Source organism: Trachurus trachurus (genome assembly GCF_905171665.1).
Source record: "Trachurus trachurus genome assembly, chromosome: 8".
Lineage (NCBI taxonomy): Eukaryota > Metazoa > Chordata > Actinopteri > Carangiformes > Carangidae > Trachurus > Trachurus trachurus.
The window spans coordinates 28,565,003-28,588,531 of NC_139905.1; the positions used below are offsets into that span (position 1 = coordinate 28,565,003).

Sequence of the window (23,529 nt, forward strand, 5' to 3'; positions counted from 1 at the left end):
CTTCTCAGGTTCTCAGGTGAAGCTGAAACTCACCACTTTGTGCACGTATGCAACATGAAAAGCCTTTAAGAAGCTCAGATGGTCTAATCTCATCCCTGCGCTGACAGGCTTTTAATGACAGCACGGAGAAGTATCACGCTCTGGTTCCATGTGCATTTTCCTTTTATTAACACAGACAACATTTAAGCCTCCAGACCTGCAGTCTCTCCTGTGTCTGACTCTTTCATTTTTCTTTTTTTTGCTCTCAAGTCAGTGTCCAGTGATCAGCGGCTCACCAAAACCCTGAGTGTGTGTTATCTTTCCACACCCGGCAACCAGAGCTGCTGATCTGACGCTTGGATGGAGAATTGGTAAATGTTTGTATCATTTACATTTTTACACAATCTGTGTAAATTGTAAATATTACTGCTGCGTTTGGTGGAAGAGGAGAGCACAAACATGCTCCCATCCTTTAATAGATTCCCTGCCAGCCTCCTTAGGACCCATTTGCTTGCAGTCATAAAAAACAAAACAAAAAAACAACGTACATAGAAAAAGAACCAGCAGAAAAATGGCAAACCAGATCTGACTGCCTACAATACACATCTCAGCTCCCCCCTCGGCCTGTGTCCAGAGCATTCAGCTGAGGGTCAGCTCCAGCTGCTACGGGGGCTGGGATTATTATTATCATCCATTTGTTAATTTTTTTTGGATGGTTGGAGGGGGTTAACTAGGTTAAAGGGATAATTCAACATTTTGGCAAATTGGCCCATTGCCATAATCCCTATAGTCATAGCAGTAGGTTTGTTACCTTTATTTGTCGGTGCAAGCTATTTTTAGAACGGCGGAGCAGAGCCGTGAGCTGCTCAGAGCTACGCTACGGAGGCTAATGGAATTTCTTGGTTTCCCTCATCAAACTCATCAAATACACAATCCAACAACTCCAAAACGCTCTGGTGGACAAGTTGTGACCTGCACATTCACCACGCTATGAGATAATAACAGAACGTTACGAGACAGAGTTGTTTTAGAGGTAAATTCATGCACAACCGCTGATATGCGTTGTCTTCAGGGAAAGATTTTCAGCAAGCAAGCAGTCTCTGTATTTACCTAAAAAACAACTCTGTCTGGTAACGTTCCGTTATTATCTCATAGTGTGGTGAATGTGCAGGTTACAACTTGTCCACCAGAGCGTTTTGGAGTTGTTGGATTGTGTATTTGATGAGTTTGAAGAGGGAAACCAAGAAATCCCATTTGCCTCCGTAGTGTAGCTCTGAGCAGCTCGCGGCTCTGCTCCGCCGTTCTAAAAATAGCTTGCACCGACAATTAAAGGTAACGAACCTACTGCTATGACTATAGCGATTATGGCAATGGGCCAATTTGCCAAAATGTTGAACTATCCCTTTAAGTCCAGGAAAACAGCCTCTCTCACCACTCAACACTGCCAAATTTACCATTTCACAATTTCCCATTAGCCCGTGCAAAGGCACATCTCCTGGAGCATGCCTATTGGGTGAGTCAGCATTCAGTGCAAGTGTGTGTGTGTGTGTGTGTTGGTGGGAGGGAGGGGAGGAGAGGGGAGGGGGGGCTGGCATGCATCACCCCGCTGACTCTGAGCACAAAGTTTCAGGACTTGTCATTGGATAAAAGTAAAGAGAGGAGGAGAGAGCAAAGGCAGAAGAAAGGATGCTCACCCTCCGTACGCTGGGATGTGGGGGGGCGGGGCCGCCGCCCTGAACGTGTTGTACACGGTCCGTCCTCGGCCTCGTAGGTGGGCTCCTCGGTATGCCGCTGCTGCACTGGCTGCTGGGTAGGGAAAACCTGGGACTGGGAGACAGAGAACAGGGAAGTGTCACACGCTATCTGTGATGTCACAAAATCCCCTTTACCCCTTTAAAGGGATAGTTCACCCAAAATTCAAATTTCAATCATTATCTACTCACCCTCATGTCAACTAAGAGCTGTGAGAATTTTCAGAGTCCTCCGTTCCTTCTCTGAGTTACGGGGGGGGGGGGGGGGGTCCGTGCAGCAGTATTTGTCCATATAATGGTTGTTAATGGATACCAACTTTCTCCGTCCAAAAAGACAGACCAAAAAACATCCAAATACCTCCATACTGCTCGTCTGTAATTGTTATTGTTGTGGGCTGTAATTGAAGCCCCAACATGAGAAACTGTTCCGAAAAAAATTAAATGAGTCTATATTTTAAGCTTGTTTGTAGCGGAAGCTCCCAGTGTCTCAGTTCACTGCTCTTCCTGTGTCAGTGCAAATCTTGCGTGATTTGCACTGACCGGCGGAACAATTTCTCATGTCGGGGCTTCAATACAAGAGGGACATTACAGACGAGCAGTATGGAGGTATTTGGATGTTTGTTGGTGTGTCTTTTTGGACGAAGAAAGTTGGTATCCATTGACAACCATTATATGGACACGGACCCCCCCGTAACTCAGAGAAGGGATGGAGGACTCTGAAAATTCTCACAGCTCTTAGTCGACATGAGGGTGAGTAGATAATGAGTGAAATTTTAATTTTGGGTGAACTATCCCTTTAAAAGAAGCATTTCTGCAGCTTATTTAAATCACGCTCAGCTCTACGACTTCACACGACATTAGCATTTGAGTCCTGGAGAGGACGTGTGAAGTGTTCTCCTGTTTCCACTTGTGCAAGAAAACGGGAAGAGAAAGAAGGAATAAAGAGAGAGTGGCAGCGGAGTGGAGTTATTGCAGTGGTATTGTTATTAACTTATCATTAATCTTAATGGGGGGCGACTGACACAAAGCTTAATTTGAGAGCTGGGGTGAGTGAAGGTTGAGAAGGAGATCGAGGTGCCATTTCCAACCCTAATTATACATCTCTTCCAAAAGGAGATCTAATAAAATGCTAATAGAAACAGTGAATCATTCATTGACCTGATGAAAAATGGAAGGTTTGAGGCAAAGGATAAGAGTTTCTCAAAGAGAGACAAGGAGAGGAGTGAAGCTGGTAATTGTTCCTATTCATCTTTTGTCACCTTGATTTTAGGGCTGAGTGGCCCACAGCCCTTAAAGTCACACTGACGACTCCTGCCCACATTCCTCATCTGTACTGCTGCTACAACCTCAATGCAAAAGTGTGTGGGGTGTTTGGTTTATACATACACACATGTATTGTATATATTAGGGGTGTAACGGTATATGTATTCGTCCTGTGCCGTCACGGTACGGGGGTCACGGTTCGGTGCACACAGTCACACGACGAATACGTCTGAGTGAATATTAAAAAAAAAAAAAAAAACAGACGAAGAAGAGAAGTGATGAGAGTGTGAAGTTAGGGGAGCTGCTGCTTCATTTATGTCACCGTGTGACTTCTCAATGAAACACAGCGGCGGGGGCGGCGGCGGCTCGTGACCGTGCAGCTCGCGACTGGTCGACCGGACAAAGTCCGTCGGCGATGTTTCACGGATGTGCGCTGCGTCGCTAGAAATGCATCAAACACGTTAGCGCCTCCCCCCCTCCTCCGCCCTCCCACATGTCAATCACTGATGCAAGGAAAAAGACAAGTGGTGTGTAACAACTTATCCCGCTGCTTTTAAGCCCCTTGAGATGAACACAGACAGGACCAGAAACATCACCAAAGCAACTGACATATAGCCTGCATGAACTGTGTAAACCAACATTGATGTTAGTTTCTTGTTGTTGTTTGTTTTTTTATAATAGTTGCCAGTTGTCAAGTGCAAGTTTTTTTCCTCTAGAATTAATGAATGGTATTATAACACTCCTAATGCACTTGTTTTATTTTATATTCATTTTTTTCCTACTTTTATAACACAAGACAGATTTTAGTTTTACATTCAGTAGTGTCTGTTGTACCGAAACCGTACCGAACCGTGACCCCTGAACCGAGGTACCTACCGAACCGTGACTTTTGTGTACCGTTACACCCCTAATATATTTGCAATACACAAAAGATGCCATGATTCACATCTGTGTGATGTTTAAACCTGCAAGTCAGCTCAGAAGCAACTTAACTTTCTGCCACGTAGTAAGTATATTGTACACATTGTACACAAATGATGTTTCTTTCTTTCTGTTGTCTGTTTTTGCATATTATTCTATTCTATTCTATTTTGCACAACTTTTTAAAACTGAATACTTGAGTGTAATGCTAAACTGGTGTCTGTGAACAACAAAGCTGTTCTGGTTCTGACTGAAATGTCTATTCTAGGTTTCTTAAGTTCTAAAAAAAAAAGACATCCAGTCCTCTGACTTTGTTGTGATTATGCCATTTGAATTTCAGCCATGACATCACAAGTTTTCAGCTGTGACACAGTTTTGTTTGGCAACTGAAATGTTGACAATGATGAGGATATTTTTGTGTTGCCGACGTGAGTTCTCAACTGAAATAATCTGGAAATGCTGATGTGGAAACAATTCATTTTTGGCTGTAAAACAGTGGGGCCAGGTCTATAACGTATAATATCCCTGACTGACTGATTACATTTCCACTCCTAGTCAGCAGTGTGCCTCTTTACTGAGCTGGAGTTTCTGGAGGAAACATTATCTGATGTTGGATGTTTAGAGCGACAGCATTGATAATATAGTTCAAACAGACTAACAGACTGGATATAAACCTGGCTCATGACCGTACCATGTACTTATGCTGACTGGGGGTCCAGGGCTACACCTCTTCCTATGGAAAGTCTACTGAGTCGCTCTGTTTCTCACGGCTCCTCTGCACTCTTAGAAATAAGGGTTCCAAAAGGGTTCTTCTAAGGGCTGAGGTTCTACCTGGAACCATTTGTTTCTGAAAAACCCTTTTCTGAAGAAAGGGTTTTTGGTAACACTAGTGGTGCTTTTCCACTACACAGCATGGAACGATACTGCTGTTGAATTAGCTGCTAAACTGCTGGACGCTAAAACCGAGGGGCCGTCTGTGTTTACAATTCACGAAAGCAACGTGAATTTACGTGCTGCTCACACTAGTAGAGTTACACAATGAGGCAGCGTAGCCTCAGCCACACACACACCGTACAGGCAGAAGAGGCAGAGCAGCTCTGTCTGTGTGCCTCACCTCTGAAACTACAACGAGACGGCGAGTGGCTTCTACGGCCGCTCTATAGCCTGTGGTTAATTTTTAAAATGTGAAGTAATCAGACAAGTAATCTCCGTTTTTATCAAATGTACCGGTAATCTGATTACGGGTTTTTTTTCTGTACTTGTAACGGACTACAGTTACCCTTTTTTTGTATCCTGATTACGTAACGCCGTTACATGTAGTCCGTTACTCCCCAAGCCTGACGTCACATTTAGTATTGCTTCGGCTCGCTTGGAACCAGGGCTGAGGTGTTACCTAAAATGTACCAGATTCCAGATAGCAGGTACTAGTGGAAAAGCAAAAAAACAAAAAAAAAACCGAGTAGAGTCAGGTTGAACCTTTATAAAAGGTTCTACCAGGAGCAAAAAAGGGTTCTCCTATGATGACAAGCTGAAGAACCTTATATGGTTCTATTTAGCACTTTTATTTCTAAGAGTGTGGAACTAATGAGGAAAATGAGGAGTGCTTCCAATACACTGAGACTCACCTCCTTACAGCAAATAAACTACTTTCATGTATCATTACTTAAGGGGATATTTCAGCGTATGTTTAACCCATGATCTAACTGTCAGACAGAGTAGAACACTTCCTCCATAGATTAAAGGAGAGTTCTGTTTCTGTAGCGGGGAGAGCAGGCGCTCTGTGATCAGATAGTAATGTCTTTCCAGGATGTTTCAGAGTTCGGCTGTCTGAGGTGAGTGACTACATGCAAAAACACAAAGTTTATACTGAAGAAAAGCAAATCTCCCTGCACAGCCACAGTTCCTCAGGTGCAGGTGGGTAGCAGGAGTGCGTAAAATCAATAGGAAATTTCTATTGACAAAGTTTATACTGTTTATACTGTACACCAGTGGCGAAAGTACCATTAATGCAAGTAATGCCGTTGCATTAGGGCCCGTGGCCAAAAAAGGCCCGCGGTGAACGGTAAAAAAAAAAAATAAAAAAAAAATAATAATAAAACATTTTTTTTTTAAAGTATCAATTGGTGGTATAGGCTACTGTATTAAATAATCTTGGCTTTTACATCATTACTGTAATTCATTAACGTTATTCTGGATTATGAACATGCGCGTGGGCATAGCCGGTGACAGGACAGTTCTCCTGTTGTCTGCAGCGCGGCGGCGCAGCGCCGTCCTGACCATCTCTCCCTGTCTCTTTCTCTCCGTGTCTCTCACGAGCAGTGACACGTTCAGCACCGAGACAGCGGACAGCGCTGTCACTCACTCAGGGCCCCGGTCCAGATGGATACGGCTCATTTGAATCTGGATCAATACTTTATCAGATCGGCATCGCGTCCAGACGGACGGCGTTTTCGGGGGGTGAAAACGGTATTTTCTTAAACGTGTCCCAGAGTGGGAAAATCTGAAAACGCCGCCCCAGTCTGGACGCCCAAAACAGATTTATCTGAAACAATGATGTCTTGCCCCCCACCACTCTACCTGTAACCTGAGACACACACACACACCGCTGCAGCAGGCGACACAGTCTATGGACGTAACAACAACAACAACAACGGCCGACTCCCGTCGGGTCGCTCAGACGCTGCGGCTGAATCACACCTGTTTAATCATCAGTGATATTTACTCTGACACAACTCCCTGTCAACATTTAATCCCATGTTTGAGTTTGAATACAGCGGGGGACTTTCCGTCTTCTTCTCTGTCTTTAGTGTTAATGTGTGGCAGGGCTACAGCGCCACACACGCCTGGAGTAGCCTATACTACAGTCTAACCCCCCCCCCCCCCGTTATTATTATAGGGCCCGCAAATTTTTTTTTTGCATTAGGGCCCGTAGCAGACAACTTTCGCCACTGCTGTACACTATATGAGTTCAGTGGTATCTCGTAAGGATTCCAGTCATGTACCATAGATATTTGATTGTTTTTTGAGTGTTTGTTGTGGTTGAAAAAAATTGCCCCCCTAGGTTAGCATTGTCGCTATCCCTAGCGCCGTCTAGCCATGGTGTAACTCCAGTTTGCCTGCATCAATTTTAGTCGCGGTTTTTTGCTCCCCCCAACACTGGGTGACCATCAGGACAACGATTTAGGGGTAAAAAAAAAAGACCTGAATTCTCCTTTAAGTTTGCCAACTTCTCTAGTCGTAGCGAGACAGTCAGCCAGATAGCAAAATACTGCTGTCTTTGTAGCCACGAGCCAACCGTCATCGAAAAAGCCACTCATAGCCACAAATAGTGGTCAGAACAGCACCAAACTACATCAACAGTACAAATAGTGTCCCAGCCCATAATACGAGGCATCAAACACCTGCTGGTTGTGTCTGGTTTTTATTGAAAAGAGACCAAAACAGAACTCCCCCACTCTCCTCCAGCTGCTTCCTACTAATGCAGAAGCCCTAACAAGTCCATTACCGAGTGCATCAGTGTTCCTGTCTGTCTTCCTTCTCTGTTTCTAACAATAACTAGCGAGTGTTGACAGGGAAATGAACAGAGTTGAGTTGCTCAAACTATCATAGTCAGCAAAGCGTGCTGCATTTTTGGAAATTACTTTTCTACTGCACTCGGTAATCAACTTGTTAGGGCTTCTGCATTAGTAGGAAGCAGCTGGAGGAGAGCGGGTGAGTTCTGTTTTCGTCTCTTTTCAGTAGAAACCAGACACAACTAGCAGGTGTTTGATATGTGCTGGGACCCTGTTTGTACTGTTGATGAAGTTTGGTGCTGTTCTGAACATTTTATGTGGCTATGAGTGGCTCTTTTGATGGCGGTTGGCTCATGGCTACAAACACAGCAGTATATTGCTACATGGCTGTCTGTTCTAAAGTCGCTACAACTAGAGATGCAGACTTGATCCCTGGAGGGGGGGGGGGGGGGGGGGGGGGGGGGGTTCTACTCAGTCTGACGGTCTGTTAGACCATGGGTTAAACATACGCCGGAATATCCCTTTAACCCTCCTGTTGTCCTCCTGGGTCAAGGAAGGACGGAAGGACAAAGGGAAAGAAGGAAGAAAGGAAGGGAAAAATTAAAGGGACAACGAGGAGTTTTGGAAAAGCGAAGCGTTTTCACACTACATTTATGAGCCTCCGCGCGCACCGTAAAATTATTTTGACCGGCGCAAGACGGACTCATGTTTTCATTCATCAAGAATTAAAGTCAGAGGTTCAAAGAGGTTCACATACCGTCGGAGTTCCGACCATAAACGGCGATTCAGCTGCGTTATTCTCATGGCTCGTTGCGAAACCGAAAGTAAAAAAAGCTGGTCGGCTCGACCAGCATCTCCGCCACCACTAATAATAACAAAATAACGATAGAGACAGAACGATATATTTATCGAAAATGGGCCCATTAACAAGTGTGGGTAGCGGAGATTCATCCACATTAACGTGAGACTTTTTTATAACCAAATAGAAACTCCTCGTTGTCCCTTTAAGGAAAAATAGAAGGAGGGAGGGAACAGATTGGGTCAATTGGGTCAAAAAGGAAGGAAGAAGTAAGGACGAAGGGAAGGAAGGAAGGAAGGACAAAGGGAAAGATGGGAGGAAAGAAGGAAGGGGAAAAGGAAGGGAAGATAGAAGGAGAGAGGGAACAGATTGGGTTAATTGGGTAGGAAGGAAGGAAGGAAGGAAGGAAGGAAGGAAACAAATTTGTTCAAGGAAGCAGAAAGAAGGAAGGAAGGAAGGAAGGAAGGGAAAAGGATTGTGGAAAGAAAGATGGAGGGAGGGAACAGATTTGTTCAAGGAAGGAAGAAGGGAAAGAAGGTATAGGAAAGGAGGAAGGGAAAAGGGAAGGAAAGAAAGATGGAGGGAGCGGGAACAGATCAGGTCAATTGGATCAAAAGAGGAAGGAAGAAGAAGTAAGGACGAAGGGAAGGAAGGAAGGAAGGAAAGAAGGAATGATGGAGGAAGGGAACAGTAAACAGAGGGAAAACCACACATGAAGCTACACCAAGCAGAGAGAGAAGTCATTCGTAATGAGGCCTACACTGCCAACGACCATGACCACCTCTACATATCAAACAGAGGGAAGCACTAGCAGACACTAAGACCGACCGCTCATAAAAGTCTGTTACCTTCCGGAGTTGAACTTAACAAAGAATAAACTATTGTGGATCCTAGACAGAGGCTGTGAGCTGTGTGAGGGACTGAATCACAAAGACTGTCTGTCTCTGGTTGGATGGTTAAAGTGGTGGCTTCAAGCCCGGCCCGTGGCCCTCTACTGTGCGTCATCATCCTCTCTGTCCCTCTCTCCTCCTCCGTCTGTCTGCATGTCTCACTCACTCACTCACTCTGACAAACCTAAAAAAACATCAAATAAAACAGATTTGCCTCCTCTCATGATGATTTTATGGTAAATCTGGCTGAAATCGCAGCTCGGTCTTTGTTTTTTGGTTGTTTTTTTTGTTGTACGGTGAATTTGTCTGATGACATTTCAGTTATAAAACCAGAATTTGATCATAAGTTCAGACATATAGTCATGTTGTTAAAGGAAAACAGCATTTTAATATTCTAATGACTTGATGTAGTCATGTAATCTTCTGTTGTATCCAGACCAATCACCACAGAGCACATCCTGACATCTGTCCTGACTGGCTGCACCAGCCCGGTAATAACATAATAGCACAAATTACAAAAATGCCAGTACAGTGTTTGCACATGTGCACACACACACATATATACAAAGACACACACACACTTAGACTCACCCAATGGCATTTTGGGTACTTGAAAGGTGAGACAAAGGTAAATCAATACAAAGCCATTTTGTAATTAAAAGAACGTGGGGGTGAATTAGACAAACGACTGACTGGAGAAATTGAAAATATTGATTTTAATTTACAAAATATATTTCATACCTTTTAATGTCCTTGCAGAAATGGACAATTAGATTTCCTTCTCTCTTGTCCTTTACTTTCCTTCACTCCTCCTCTGCCACACTTTTATCTGTCTTTGTTCCTCTTATCACAAAATCCAGGAATTTGTCACCTTAATGGCTGTGGCTAATGACAGGGTGGGGGTTGGGTAAGGGTTGGGTGGTGGTGGACTGAAATGCTGCAGACACCTGGTAGCTGGGTGTTGTTTTGCAGCAGAGATGACATTGTGTTGTGTTGCGTTTGTACGATTCAGCAGAGTTCTCGGGCTTTGCATGATTGCATGTTGCTCGGAAAAGGTTGACCGAGGAGGAAGAGGTGACGAAGGTGGAAATGAAAATGAGGAGAAGGACGAAATAAATATGTTGAGGAGAGAGAAAAAAAAAGAAGAAGGAGTAGAATGAGGAGGTGGGAGATAAGTAGGGAGAAGATGGAGACAGATGGAGAAGGGCATGTCCTCCTACCTGCATAGAATTCAGGGCTGTAGACAGCGCTGACCACTGGATTTAACTTCCAGCCTAGAGTAAGACAGAAGAAGGAGAAGGAGAAAGACAGTCAGAGCACAGTTCTGTGTTTTATTACATTTATATAATTACATTTTGCAAAGGGGCAGAACATTTCCAGTAAATTTCCATGGGACGTCAAGATGGGGAATTTTGGAAATATTTCAAATTGGAAACTTTCCATGGGAATTATGGGAATTTATGGGAATTAACTGGAAATTGGTGTGTGATTGAGGAATAGCATAGATATTCAAGTGTACTTGCATTAAATCTGGTTGTTTTAGCCAAGATTATGCTACAATATATTTTCCCCAACTATATTTAAGTTCCCTGTTAAGAGCCAACCTTCAATTTTGTAAAATTTGGATTTATTCCAAATTATTCCCATATATTCCCGTTAATTCCCATGGCAAGTTTCCAACTCTGAAAATTCCCAGAATTTTGCAACCCTATTTAAAACACATAAACTTTAATGATAACTTAGTTTTGAGATCATACTTTCTTTAAACTCAAAAAAAAAAATATTACAGATAGAGAGAAGAGATAGATATAGAGAATATAACATTTTCTGATACAAACTACAGCTTATTTTGACAGCATGTGCAAATATCATATTCAATTATACAATTTCACTATACTGTATATTCAGCTTGAATCCTGTCAATAAATGTTGATAAATATTCATATTATTCAAGTAAAACTGCTACATGATTCCTATATGCACCACAGACTACATTCATTTCTGTATGGATAGAAGCGAGGGCAACACTCCCCCGAGATCACCAGTAACATCAGAACCATCCTCAACCTTCAGTAATTGAGGCAGGGAGAGGCTTGGGTAAGTCCAACATGAAGAGGAGATTACAATGAGCAAACAATGACTATGATGGAAATGTACAGCAGAGAGGAAGCAAACAGGAAGTGTCCCAGTCCGTCAGGCTGGGTAACTGTGTGACAGGGACAGTGATGAGAAGCACTGGAGCTCCACAGGGAACTCTTCTGGCTTTGTTCCTGTTCGCTCTATGTACAGTGGACTTTCAAAACTCTGAGTCTTACAACGTCCAGAAATACTGGGATGACACAGCTACTCTGGTGTGTATCAGTAACAGGCAGCAGGAGGAGAACAGGGATCTGACAACAAGAGCTGTCTCCTAAGACCAAGGAGATGGTCATTGACTTTCAAATGTCTAGGCCTTCACCCTTCAGCCAATCAGCATATGAAGGAAAGACATTAAAGGGGACATATTATGGGAATATCACTTTTTGAAGGCTCTTTAACATATATTTAGGTGTTTGTCTTGTGTTCCGGCCCCCAAAATGTGAGAAAAGACAAAGAAATCTGTAATTTTCAGGCTTTCTAGGTTGAAATCCACGTGGTTTTACGAGCTGTTCCCTTGGTTGACTAGCAATAATGTAACTAGTTTTTAAATTAGCATAATCCCACCCCTACCTGATAGCAGTAGAAGGGGCGGGACAAGCAGTGGTTTATTTGCATTTAAAGGGATAGGCACTGAAACCAGCCGTTCTGAGAGGATGAAAAGAGCTGTGATGTTTGATCCTTGGGGGATTTTGACCAAATAATGTCACAGACATGTCTTTAAGACACATGGGGACTGTTTTAATTTGTGGAAAAGGGGTAGAATATGTCTCCTTTAAGGTGGTGCAACTGGACTCGTCCCTTAACACAGATGCTTCGTTGTTTTTTCTCAAGAGGCTCAGGTCAATGCAGTGAAATGCTGGACATTGCTGCTGGGCAGCATGTCTGACCTGAACACAAAGGGACAGAGCAAGCTACAGTCTGTAACTGGCAAAAGTATGGACTCACTAGAAACTGTTGTTGAGAGATATATTCAGTGTAAAACACAGGAGATGTTAGACAGCACACAACATTGTGAGGGTCTGCAGGAAGCAGCTACAGCAGCTAATTGAAAACTCTGGCGACAATTTCTTTAATCAACAAAATGAATGTGGAGCCAATCTAATCATTATTAACATTTTCTTTCCTTTTTTTTAAGTTCTCTGGCTCGACATGGCAAAATCAAATTCCAGAGATGTTTTTGAATCACTAAAGAACTCAGGCTGGAGGGTAAAAACCAGGCTGTGATGTCACAAACAGCCCTGGTTTACTGCGGACCGGGTGTGAAGGTGTGTAATCTCCAGTCAGGGTGGCGTTATGGTGTTACTGTCGTTTGCACTGTTGCCTCTCAGCAAGAATATTCTGGATGGGGTGTACAAGTTCTCCCTGAGTTTTACTTTCTAGGACACGCCAATGACAATAGATTTTGATGAAGTTAAAATTAATTACAAACATAAAATTAGTTCTTGCGTAACTCATGATTAAGTAGATGCACTTTGGACAGCATCTTCACAGTCGGTCTGTGTTTAGTAGCTTTGTACCTCCAGAAACTATAAATCCTAAACATTCCTATTTTGCAGGTCATTCATGGGGATCACAGGTGAACCACATGTTTCTTCACGATAGAAGAGCAAAGTAACAATGATGCTTGCTCTGAAAACATCATCCAATGATCAGGATGTTATCCAGAGAACCCCATCCCATGGCCTTGGGACTGATGAGGGAACCTTAATTAGTTACCTCCACCATCTCCATCTTGATAGTTTTTCCAAGACAAATATCCAGGTTGAGAAACCAGAAGAATGTCTCTCCTGGAAAACTCACAGCAGCTGTATCTCCTTCTAAAAGCTGACAAATGCTCCAAAAGTCTTTTGTTTGTCCAGAGACAAAAACCACTTCTGTGCTCACTTATGGTGCTCAGTCATATCCCATAATACATATGGCTGACTTGGCTTTGAATTCTTGCCATGAATGGCACTGACATTTGCTTTTGTTGCTTTGGTTTCCTTGGTTTTTCCACCCTGAAGCTGGAATATGAAAGCACTTTCCTCTTTTAAGACTCTTCTTAAAACCTACCACATTTAATAACATTATCTTTTACTTCCCCTTTTGTTTTATTTCTCTTAGAATTACTCCATAATGGTTTTCATACAGCTGATGCATTGATTTTATTTGATTTTGTTTTTCATTATCTTTTTCATGCACTTTGTAACGTAGCTTCATAAATCTGTGATGATTTTGTTGAGTCCTATTCATGGGTGTGACCACAACTCTGTCTCTTGTAATCTAGATTTTCATGTCAAGCTGATTCCATGGGAGTTGAATCCATTGTATAGGTGCTGCAAACATTGACTTACCATTTGCATATGGGTTGACAGTCTTCTTATTTGTCATTACTCGGGCTGTTGCATTGTTGACCTACAGCAGATAAAGAGGGAGCTTAATCATTGATGATAGGTGCACGTCTGTTCTAAGAGCAGTACATGTAGTAAATCTGGCATGCAATGTTTCCTAAGGTTGTAAACAAAGAAAGCAGTACACTGTGTCATGGCAAACACCCATGTCACGTATGTGTTTTCAAATTTGCATTCAGAAGCACTTAAAAACACATCCAAAACAAATCCATTTTCTTTCTCATTTGCATTTTTTTTTCTGTCTTATGACGTTTTCCAGCATGCTCTTCCCAGGTCTAGTGACATTTCAGTAACATACGGACAAAAGTAAAGAAACAACAGATGCACTTGGCAAAATGATGTTTTGTAAATGTACAGATGCATGCGGTGGGAAGGAAAAGGAGGAGGAAAAAACAGACAAAGAAAATGTCAGTGGAGTTAGGGGAAGAGAAAATGTTGGGGAGCATTATGCAACATCCAGTCGACCTTAAAACATGAGAAGAACTGTTGTGACGAGAGCAACACGAAGCATTCACACTCAGACAACAGCCTTTCAAATTCATCGCAAGAATAATTCTGAAGATAAAAGGAAAAACCAAAGAACATAGATGTACTCAAATGAACCAACCAAGTCAATCAATCAACCAGTCAAATCATTCCAAATTCAAACAACGGCTAAACAGGGGAAATCAAAAAATAAGGGTGCATCGTCCTCCAAATGAAAAGAAAAAACAAATAAATGGGTTTCCAACAGTCTCAGATGTGCAAACGAATTCATATCTCAGTCAGTATCGCTCGCACACGCAGCTTCAGGAGAACACTTAGTGAATGGACACTCACGCCGACACGCAAGAAAATATGTATGTCAATATAGAGCATCAACTCAACCACAATTCAAAAAGAAATGTCACGTGAGTTTTAGCGTTGCAAACGTTCCAAAGAGAGAGGAAGAGTGAGAGGAAATGCTGGCAGAATGGCTTGCTTGCCCACACTTACCATTCCCAAACCTTTTGGCCCCTCCCACTTGTTTGTGTACTGTTACCGTTGTAACTGTGTTGGATGGGGGCCCTAAACAAGCTACCGTTGGAAGGATGGTGGGGGAGGAGGGGATGAGAAAGGAATAAGCAGCATCTTACTCAGGTGGCCAAGAAAACTTTGCAATCATTCCACTGCACAAACTCTTTCTTTCAGCTCTCTCTGTACAAGCAGTCAGCTACTCTCTTAAAGCATAACTCCAACCATTTTGCCCAGACAAGCTGTTTTCATCCATGACTGGACCAGAAACTTCTTCACTATGGAGATAACTCATGTTACTGTGTGTTGCCCCTTTTCCACCGAGCTGGTTCCGGTGCTGGTTCAGAGCCAGTGCCTGCTTAGTTCTTTGCTTTTCCACTGCCTAAGCACCGGTTCTTGGTTCGTAAAACTGGTTCCAGACCAGCACAAACTCCTTGCTAGTCCAGAGCTAAGAACCGGTTCTTCAAGGGGCTGGCAGCAGGGTTACCTTAGCAACAAGACCAGTGCTAAGATTTACGGCGTGTTCACACCGGGCGCGAGGCGAATTTTTCGCGCGATAAGATTACATACAAAGTCAATGTACAGACGCGAAAGGAAGCGAATTTGTGCCGGCGGCGCAAATGGTGCGACGCGAATGAAGGGACCGCTTGAGTTCAAAATATTGAACTCAAGCGAAATATTCGCGCGAATGCCGCGAGTAAAAACAAATATTCCAGCGAACTCGAGCGAGTAGAGCGAGGCGAATATTTTACTTGCGCCCGGTGTGAACGCACCGATACAGACACGTTATCGCTACGTATTAAGTTTGTTTATCGATGTAAACACAGTTGAAGCTAACTAGCTGAGCTACAGGCAGTGGCTAACAGCAGCTAACGCTAATATTAAAATATATCGCCGTCAAAACGTAGTTTACGGCGAAGACGGCTGCTTTTTCCTACTCTTTTTTCCAGCCGGGTTTAGAATGAGAGTTATCGCTAATTAAAAGCCTAGTCTATGCTTCCACATCGGGTCCGGTGTTCAACACCCGCAGGTCGGACCGGGTTTTAATTTTCAGGTCTGTTTATAACTGTAGCAGGCAGCAAAGACAGAAGCAGCTCCTATATGAGGAGTGTGGCTCTGACTTAGCTTCTAACCAGTGGAAAAGCAAAGTGGTTCTTTGGAGGCATCAGAGTTGAACCACCGAACCAGCACTGGAACCAGTTTGGTGGAAAAGGGGTATGACTGTACTCGCAACTGATGTTGGCTGTACTTTAAGATGGAGTCCAACGACAAACGAGCGAACCCTCACTGTTTTTTTCCTACCATCGATCTGTAGTGAAACGCATAATTGTGTAAATGAATATGAACTGTTAGTTTTGACGCTACCATGGCTACCAGGTTTTCTGTGCCTCACTATCTTCAATGTGTATAATCCTCTAGCTCTAAGGTCATGGTGTTAATTAATTAGGGAAAAGGGAAGCTGGGCAGATAGATGGAGGCTGAGACAAACTGATGTCGGTTAAGGGGTGAGGTTGGATTTTCAGTTTTGAACCAGCCAGGTAAGAAAATACTGCAAAAGTGGAATTGCTCGATTAGCAGTTAGATTACTTAACATGATTTAACCACACTGGTTTTAAGGTTTTATGTCTGAAATTCCAGGGAAAACAATAGTTTCATTAGCGTGTGAACTGTACAGTCATTTAATTTGCCTTGTTTTTCTGAATTAAAAATATTGTTAACTCAGAATTCCGAGCCTCCATAGAGAAAAGCCCCATTTGGACAGGATTAACATTATAATGGGAGGTGCGTGATAAAAATATTCCCTGTGGCCCCTGGTAATTTAACCACACCCTCCAGACAGGATTTTAAAATTGAGTTCATTTGTTTATTTGCAACATGCATTGCCATAAACATCCATTGAGAATAAAGATCTACCAAGCAATACATCCACTTAGAAACCATGGATAAATAAAATACTCAGTCTGAGAAAGTTTTTTTTTTTTTTTGGTTTTCTTCATCATCATCCAGTGATAATTGTTAGTATATCATTGGGTACACTGTTCTATGGCTACACAGGTCAGATTTAACACTGGTCCTCTGAATGCTGCTGCTGCATGGGGTCTAGTTTTGTTCAATTTGTCACAGAGGAGCTCATCTGTACCTCTGTTACTGGCAGCTGAGATAGAAAAGGCAGAGCTGTAAGCTGTGTCCCAGTTCAGGGGTTGCATCTTTTGATGTGGTCATGGTAGACTGCAAGGGCTGAAACAAAATGAGATGGTCTGGCGTACAGAGGGTTTTCACTTACTGTTACATCACCAAGCACCACTCCTGTCACTTAGCACCCTTGATAACATGTTTCCAAAAAACCTGAGTGTTTAAGATCCTCGGTTTCAATAGTTGTGCCAACCCTTGTTGCTGAGTCCACATTTCAAAGAGCTTCCAAAACAGCTTAATCATACGACTGTGATGCAGCTGGTCTTCAAATGCAAGCCTCTAAAGGGACGCTGCCCCTGAATTGGGACACATCTGTCCCAAATGTGGCCTGTTTAATCTAAAAGCTTTCAATTTCCACTGTTCGTCATGTGTCGTGTGGGTTGTAAAAGTGCAAACACCAGATCAGATTAACAGCTCGTGTTGTAAATGGGAAAGAAATGTTCCGGTTGGTCACTGTTACAGAGGGTAAAGCTCAGGGTGTTGGTAGCTGGATAAGCCTCTGGATAAGCTAGTGTGTCAAGGTGAACTCAGAAAAGGGAACAAGGATGAAGGCAATTCTAGTACTGAGAGGAGTGGTATGAGAATGTAATGGTGTTTTTGGGTGACTGGGGGGCCTCAACGAGGAGAACCATGAAAGAGTGACACTGGAGAATTCTAGTGCACTTAGGGGTGGCACAGGTGGGAATAAAAGAAAAGCTTGAAATGTGAAAATGAGGTACTTAAACCTTTGAATCAGGTTATGTTATTTTGCCTTGTCAAAGCTCGTTGGTACAGAACATGGGGAGAGTAGAAGCTTGCAATGTCTCTGAGTCAAACGTTGAGCTTTTGGCTGAGCAAGTGTCTGAGGGGAACTCAAAAAGCAATCTCTGGTGATGTGCTTTGGAACATTGAAAGAGATTGCTGCATAGTTGAGTTCATCTTTAATTTATCTGGACTTAATGGTATGCAACAAGAATGTGAAGGACTACAAAGGCTTTGCAGTGCCTCGGTAATGGCCAAAAATATTGTGTTGGCCCTTTTGCTCAATTGCACAAACACAAGTTGTCCTGTAGAAGTTGGATAGCATGAGTAGTATTAAGTTACATAATATGGGCTACACCAGCCAGAACCACAAGGTTAACACTCAATCAATCGTAGATTGGAGGATTGAAAGAAGGGTTAACAAGGAAACTGGGAAGAACTACTCAAGCTGGGTGGTGTTTTTGCTTGCATTGGTCTGGGGGAAGAGAATACGTTAAATACCAAAGCCTGAGTCATACATGATTGAGAAAGCGTGGAGATCAAGACAATTATATCACCTAAAGGATTGTCTGTACCTCACAAATGCAGATGTTTCTATTTCATATATTCTAAGGGCTATCCAGAAAAAATGGCAGATGGATGGAGGGGGTGGTAATGAGCCAACTTGGCTTTCTGCCTCAATATGGATGATGAAGCATGCAGATCCCTACAGTTTGCAGTGGTCTGAATGGAACTGGTCCTGTTGGGGGTCTGGAATTTTACATATTAACAGGGCCAATGTTTTGGAGGATGTGCAAAATGTAATTAAATTGGCTTTATTGTCAAAACAGCGGAGGAAACGTTACAGATGAGATGTGTTGCCTTTGTGAAGCAATAAAAAGGTATCTTAAAGGAATCTTTAAAGATGAGCTCTGATAGCATGTAAGAGCTGCCGAGGTTAGATGGTAGATTACCTGCATAAAGGGACAATCTTCTGCAAGGACGGAACTCCAGGTCTACAGTTGGGGCTGTGGGGAGTCTGATATATTTAGCAGGGAATGCTGATTGGATTACTGATTCTGCTTGAAGTTGCTGTGGCAAGATATACACCACACAGTGCAACACCATGTGGTAGAATCTTACTTAACTGCTACTTGTTTGCCTAATAAACATGGCAGATATTTGAATGTCTTAAAGGCTCATCATCTAAGACAGAGCATAAAATCAACGGAAGGAGCGATACAAATTAAGACAACTTATCAGACTGTTCTGATAAGACCTGTTCATTTACCAACCCACACCTCAACCCTCATGGTTATGAGCTCAAGGCTAAACCTTAGACGTGAGGTGAGGGTACTGGTCAGGAGGTGAGTACAACCACTAGCCCTCTGCCTTAAAATTAGATAGTTAAGATGCTTTGAAACGCTTCTGGCCTTCCTTCCTGAGTAGGTACTCTGAGGACGTCTAACTGGAAGACCCCCAAGAACATACAGGGCAAAATGGAGAGATGATATATCCCATTGTCTGTGGAGGAGCAGCTGGAGGCTACCTTGATTACCCTGTTGCTGCAGTGAAAGTAGATGGATGGATGGATGGATGGGTGGATGGGTGGATGGATGGATGGATGGATTGGTGGGTGGGTGGATGGTTGGATGGAAGGATGGATGGATGGTGGGTGGGTGCACAGAACAGACTTTGATACTATTTCTGTCAGGACAAAGTCATAAAAATGAATGATTTGATATCTGCAGTTACAACAGGTGTGCACATGGCCCGGTCGCTAAGGGAAGTTTGTAATTGTGATGCAAAACCTTAAGTCGCACATGAAGGCACTGAAGGATTAATAGCTCTTTAAAGCCCCAGCCTGTCCTTATTGCTCAGTGCCAATTCCGCCCAACCATCAGAAACTCAGGCGTGTGGTCAACATAGTAACTGTCAGATGGCCCAGACTCCATGATCCATTAGTGGGAGGGTATATTTGATGGAAAGTTATCTACACCAGTCATAATTTAAGGTATTAACAACTCTTTGCTGACACTCAGATCAAAAATGGACAGAGTTATGCTTCAAGGCCAGTGGTGTCTTGTGCCTACTCCACTGAGTGAGCACAAGCAAGTGAAATAGCACTTAAGTAATGTCATGCTACTGAATCAGGTCAGTTGTGAACCTTGCATTTCACTCTCCAGATGTCTTCAAATTTCTAAGTACTTCCTCTGTCCATGGATATTCAATATTTCAGATATTTCTTGGGGAAAAAGCTCCCTACATAAATAGGAATATCTTTGCTTTTGAACATTCATGACCAAAATCCAGCATTTTATTTTTTATTTTTTTGTTGCACCTCTATAAACACAAATACTGACTGACTATTGTGGAGTTTCACTTTTAAACCTTTGGTAAGGCCCTTTTTTTCTTGACAGTACGAAAGCAAGTAAAATAGGAAAAAAGGAACAAAAATAGTAAACGAACAAAAAATAAAACAAGCAAAGTCTCTCACATACAATAATGTTGACTTAGTTACATGTTGATATTTATTTGTGTTTGGGTTAATGAGACCGCACAAGGAAAGGGAAATGAGGAGACTCAGTTTGATGTTATGAGGAAGATGGCATGGTGAGATGAAGCCATAGACACTGTCAAACGCTCACGCTCACGCGCACCAACAGACACACAAATATACAAACACATGTACACACATAAAGAGGTAAGAGGAGGACAGGGGGTAGGCGGAGGTCCAGAGAAATATTTGAGAACATGCACCTCTATTTTACGACCTTCTACCACGGTGCCGTGGAGTTTCTCTCGGGCCCGGTCGGCGTCCACGCTGTGCTCGAACGTTACGAACCCAAAACCCTGCATGCAGGAGGGACAGAGGAAACAACAACAGGCATATTATTTAGCATTATCATATTCAGGATTACAATGAACTTTCAACTACTTAAGGGATACGCCAACATTTTTTTTGTGTCTTGCTTCACTCCCGAGTCCATGACAAGCAGATAGACACCATCCTTTCAACTGTGCGTGCAGTAACAAGGGAGAGCCCGTACCGCCCGTAATTAGCTTAGCTCAAACGCTGGAAGTGCATAGGTAGTGTTAGCCTGCCTCCACCTAAAGTCATCAGAGAAACTCTTCAGTAACTCTAAACGGAAACCGGCGGGCCGATCTTCGTCTCAGAGCTGACAAAACTCTCCGGTAAGGCATCTTGAGCGGTCAAATGCCGGTAACGGGACGAGATCGGTCAAAACGGAGGGTTTAAGCAAAGACGGTTTATTTTGGTTCAAGCTAGCTACATCGAGGGTAGGTTAGCTTCCTATTTCAAAGTAAAAGCACAAATTCTATCGTCATGGTTTTCTGTATGTAAAGGGCAACGGGTGTTTTATTTTGTGAAAGTAACCGGAAGTGTGTTGGCCACAACAGCTAGCTTGAGTAGCCCCGGATTTGTCTGAACAAAATTGTAAACAGCTGGTAATTAGACAAATTAACGACACACTGCTGATCTAAACGGCTACTTTCTCGCCTAAAATTTTTTGAAATGTCGATAAAGTGATATATTTACAGAGTTTAGAGCTAAAATGAAATCAGCTTCTGACTGCTGATTTCGGCTCGGGTAGGAGGCAGGCTAACACTACCTATACACTTCCAGCGTTTGAGCTAAGCTAATTACGGGTGATATGGGCTCTATCTCCCTTGTTACTGCACGCACAGTCGAAAGGATGGTGTCTATCTGCTTGTCATGGACTCTGGAGTGAGGCAAGACACAAAAAAAAAATGTTGGCGTATCCCTTTAACATAACAGATAACATTTCCAGCTTCATTATCCTATAACAACCAATATCCAATCATTAGGCTGTTTTCACACAAACTGCTGCAGACCACGGCTGTGCACCCGAAGTCATGAAATTATACAGTAGTTCGGTTTGCGTCATGGTTGTTTTCACTCTGGTCCGAACGCCGCACCGCTGGCAGAACGTGCCAGAAAAAGTCACGTGGTACGTCATGAACTTTCATTTTGAAAATGAAGCTCAGCTGCCCGGCTAACTACGGAAGCCTTTTTAGCTCAAACCTGTGGCCTTTTTTTCCTTCTCACTTTTTTCGGAGATGCGAGCCGCAGAGGCGAGCTCTCTTTTCACGTCTCCAGCCACAGACACTTCTGTCTTACATAGACTAAATAAATAAGCGAATGCTAACAGCTGCCAACATAGTTGTCACTTCAAAAAAATAAGCAGTGTTTCCCACAGGTTTGCAAGGAGACTGTGGCGAGGGGTTGGACTGTCATGAGTGTACGCTTGTTTCTGTGTGAACAACAATAACGGAGAAAGAGTTTTTTTTCTTTTTTTAAGCTGATGTCTTGGCGCCCGCCCTCTCAGAGGATTGGATCGTCTATCGGCGAGAGCCGATTTCCCATCCCTACTGTGCAGCAGTTTTGGTGCGCATCTGCTGTGTTTGGGCCCAAAGTTCAACTGGGTCGACCTAAAACACTGCCTGTGTGAAAAACACCCTTAAAGTGTAATTCTATAAGATTTTCTTTTACATTGAATGAAGTACGACAATGGTGAGTGAGCAAATGTCACTGAAACCACGTTGGTTGTTCAAAAAAAAACAGCCAGAGCGCCATTTAGACTTTTTTTTTTTCTTTTTTAAGTAAAACTATTTGTCTAGATGAACTGGGTTAATTAAAAGAAAGTCAGTAATGGCAGACCTAATATCTGCACCATGACCAGCTGCAATGCAACTGGATTCTCTATTTTTGAATGATCTGTAGCCCCATCAAAGAGCTCCTCATGTGCTCTGTGGGACTGGAGGTAATGCTATAGGTTCCTTCTGTAGGTGCTGAGGTTCTTAGCTACACATGTTAGAGCAGACATACTGTATGTCACATTTAATTCATTATAAGTTTGCTTTCTGGTTATGCTAAGGAAAATAAAGCTGGCCTTCTACCCCTAGTTACTGTTGCTTAGCAATGATTGGACAGTTGCTTTATGGGGGATGGACTAATTGAACATCAATTAATTAAATTGAAAGTTAAATTGAATGTTACATGAGCAAGAACATATTGTGTGCGTATATTTTTGATTGTGAATACTGTACAAATTACATGTTTGTCTGTAAGACATATTCAGAGCCGTTTATCATTATCATCACTGTTTCCTTCCATTCATTACACTGTCGCATTACAGTCAGGCCTCAAGGGTTAATAACATGGCTCAATAGTAAATGTCTGCTTTTGTGGCAGGGGTTTATAGCAATTGCAAGCAATGTAGTTAGACATAAATCATCCACTGTGATGTTCCCACACTGAAAGGTGCTACAGCAAATAGATTTCTCTGATGGAGTCATTATAGAGGAAATTAAATTCACCATAAGAGTGAAGTGGAAATGAACTTCTTTATGACATGGTATCAGCAATAAAAAAGAAAGACACTAAGCTAAAATATGACGCACATCATATTAGCCAAATACAAGAACCTATAAACAGCAGATAGTCTTATTCTAATAATCTCACAGGAGCCTAAGGACTTTAAAAGCGACTTCATCTCTGATAAACAACAGTGTTGTTGCCAGAGTGAAAGTGTGCTTCTATGGAGGACATTTCAATAAACTGCTATTGATCAGCTATGACTCTCTAGCTTCTTAATGTGGAAACTTTATTTATTTACTTGATTAACTTTGAACATCAATCTACAACATTTTAATCAATATCAAAATCTCATTGTCCCTCAATAAGGTGATCTATCACTGACTGTATCATTGGCTGCAGAGTCTGTTGTGCTGCAGCACAGTGTGTTGTGTTCAAATACAAGGCTTCCTCAGTAGCAGTCTCGTCTTTACTTGTTTTGTCATGGACTTATGAAAGTCATCAGTTCAAATCTGCATGTAGCCGAGAAGACTGATGTCCACTTGTTCTGCTCTGTCTGGCCATGCCCTTTGTTTTTGCATTACACTAAAAACATCTGGGTTTGACATCAAAAGATAATT

At 42.6% G+C, this 23,529-nt stretch overlaps 1 protein-coding gene across 2 annotated transcripts in view; it reads right to left on the reverse strand.

Annotated features, from left to right (window-relative positions):
- rbfox1 (RNA binding fox-1 homolog 1) overlaps positions 1–23,529 on the reverse strand; it is a 92,087-nt gene that overhangs the window by 42,572 nt on the left and 25,986 nt on the right. The window contains exons 5-8 of one of the 2 annotated variants that reach the window (XM_083978104.1): positions 20,311–20,403; positions 13,588–13,648; positions 10,336–10,389; positions 1,674–1,806 (exon numbers count right to left, since the gene is read on the reverse strand). In XM_083978104.1, the coding sequence (XP_083834230.1) occupies positions 1,674–1,806; positions 10,336–10,389; positions 13,588–13,648; positions 20,311–20,403 (341 nt within the window). The remainder of the gene's footprint in view (positions 1–1,673; positions 1,807–10,335; positions 10,390–13,587; positions 13,649–20,310; positions 20,404–23,529) is intronic. The other variant, XM_083978105.1, reaches the window with a different exon arrangement.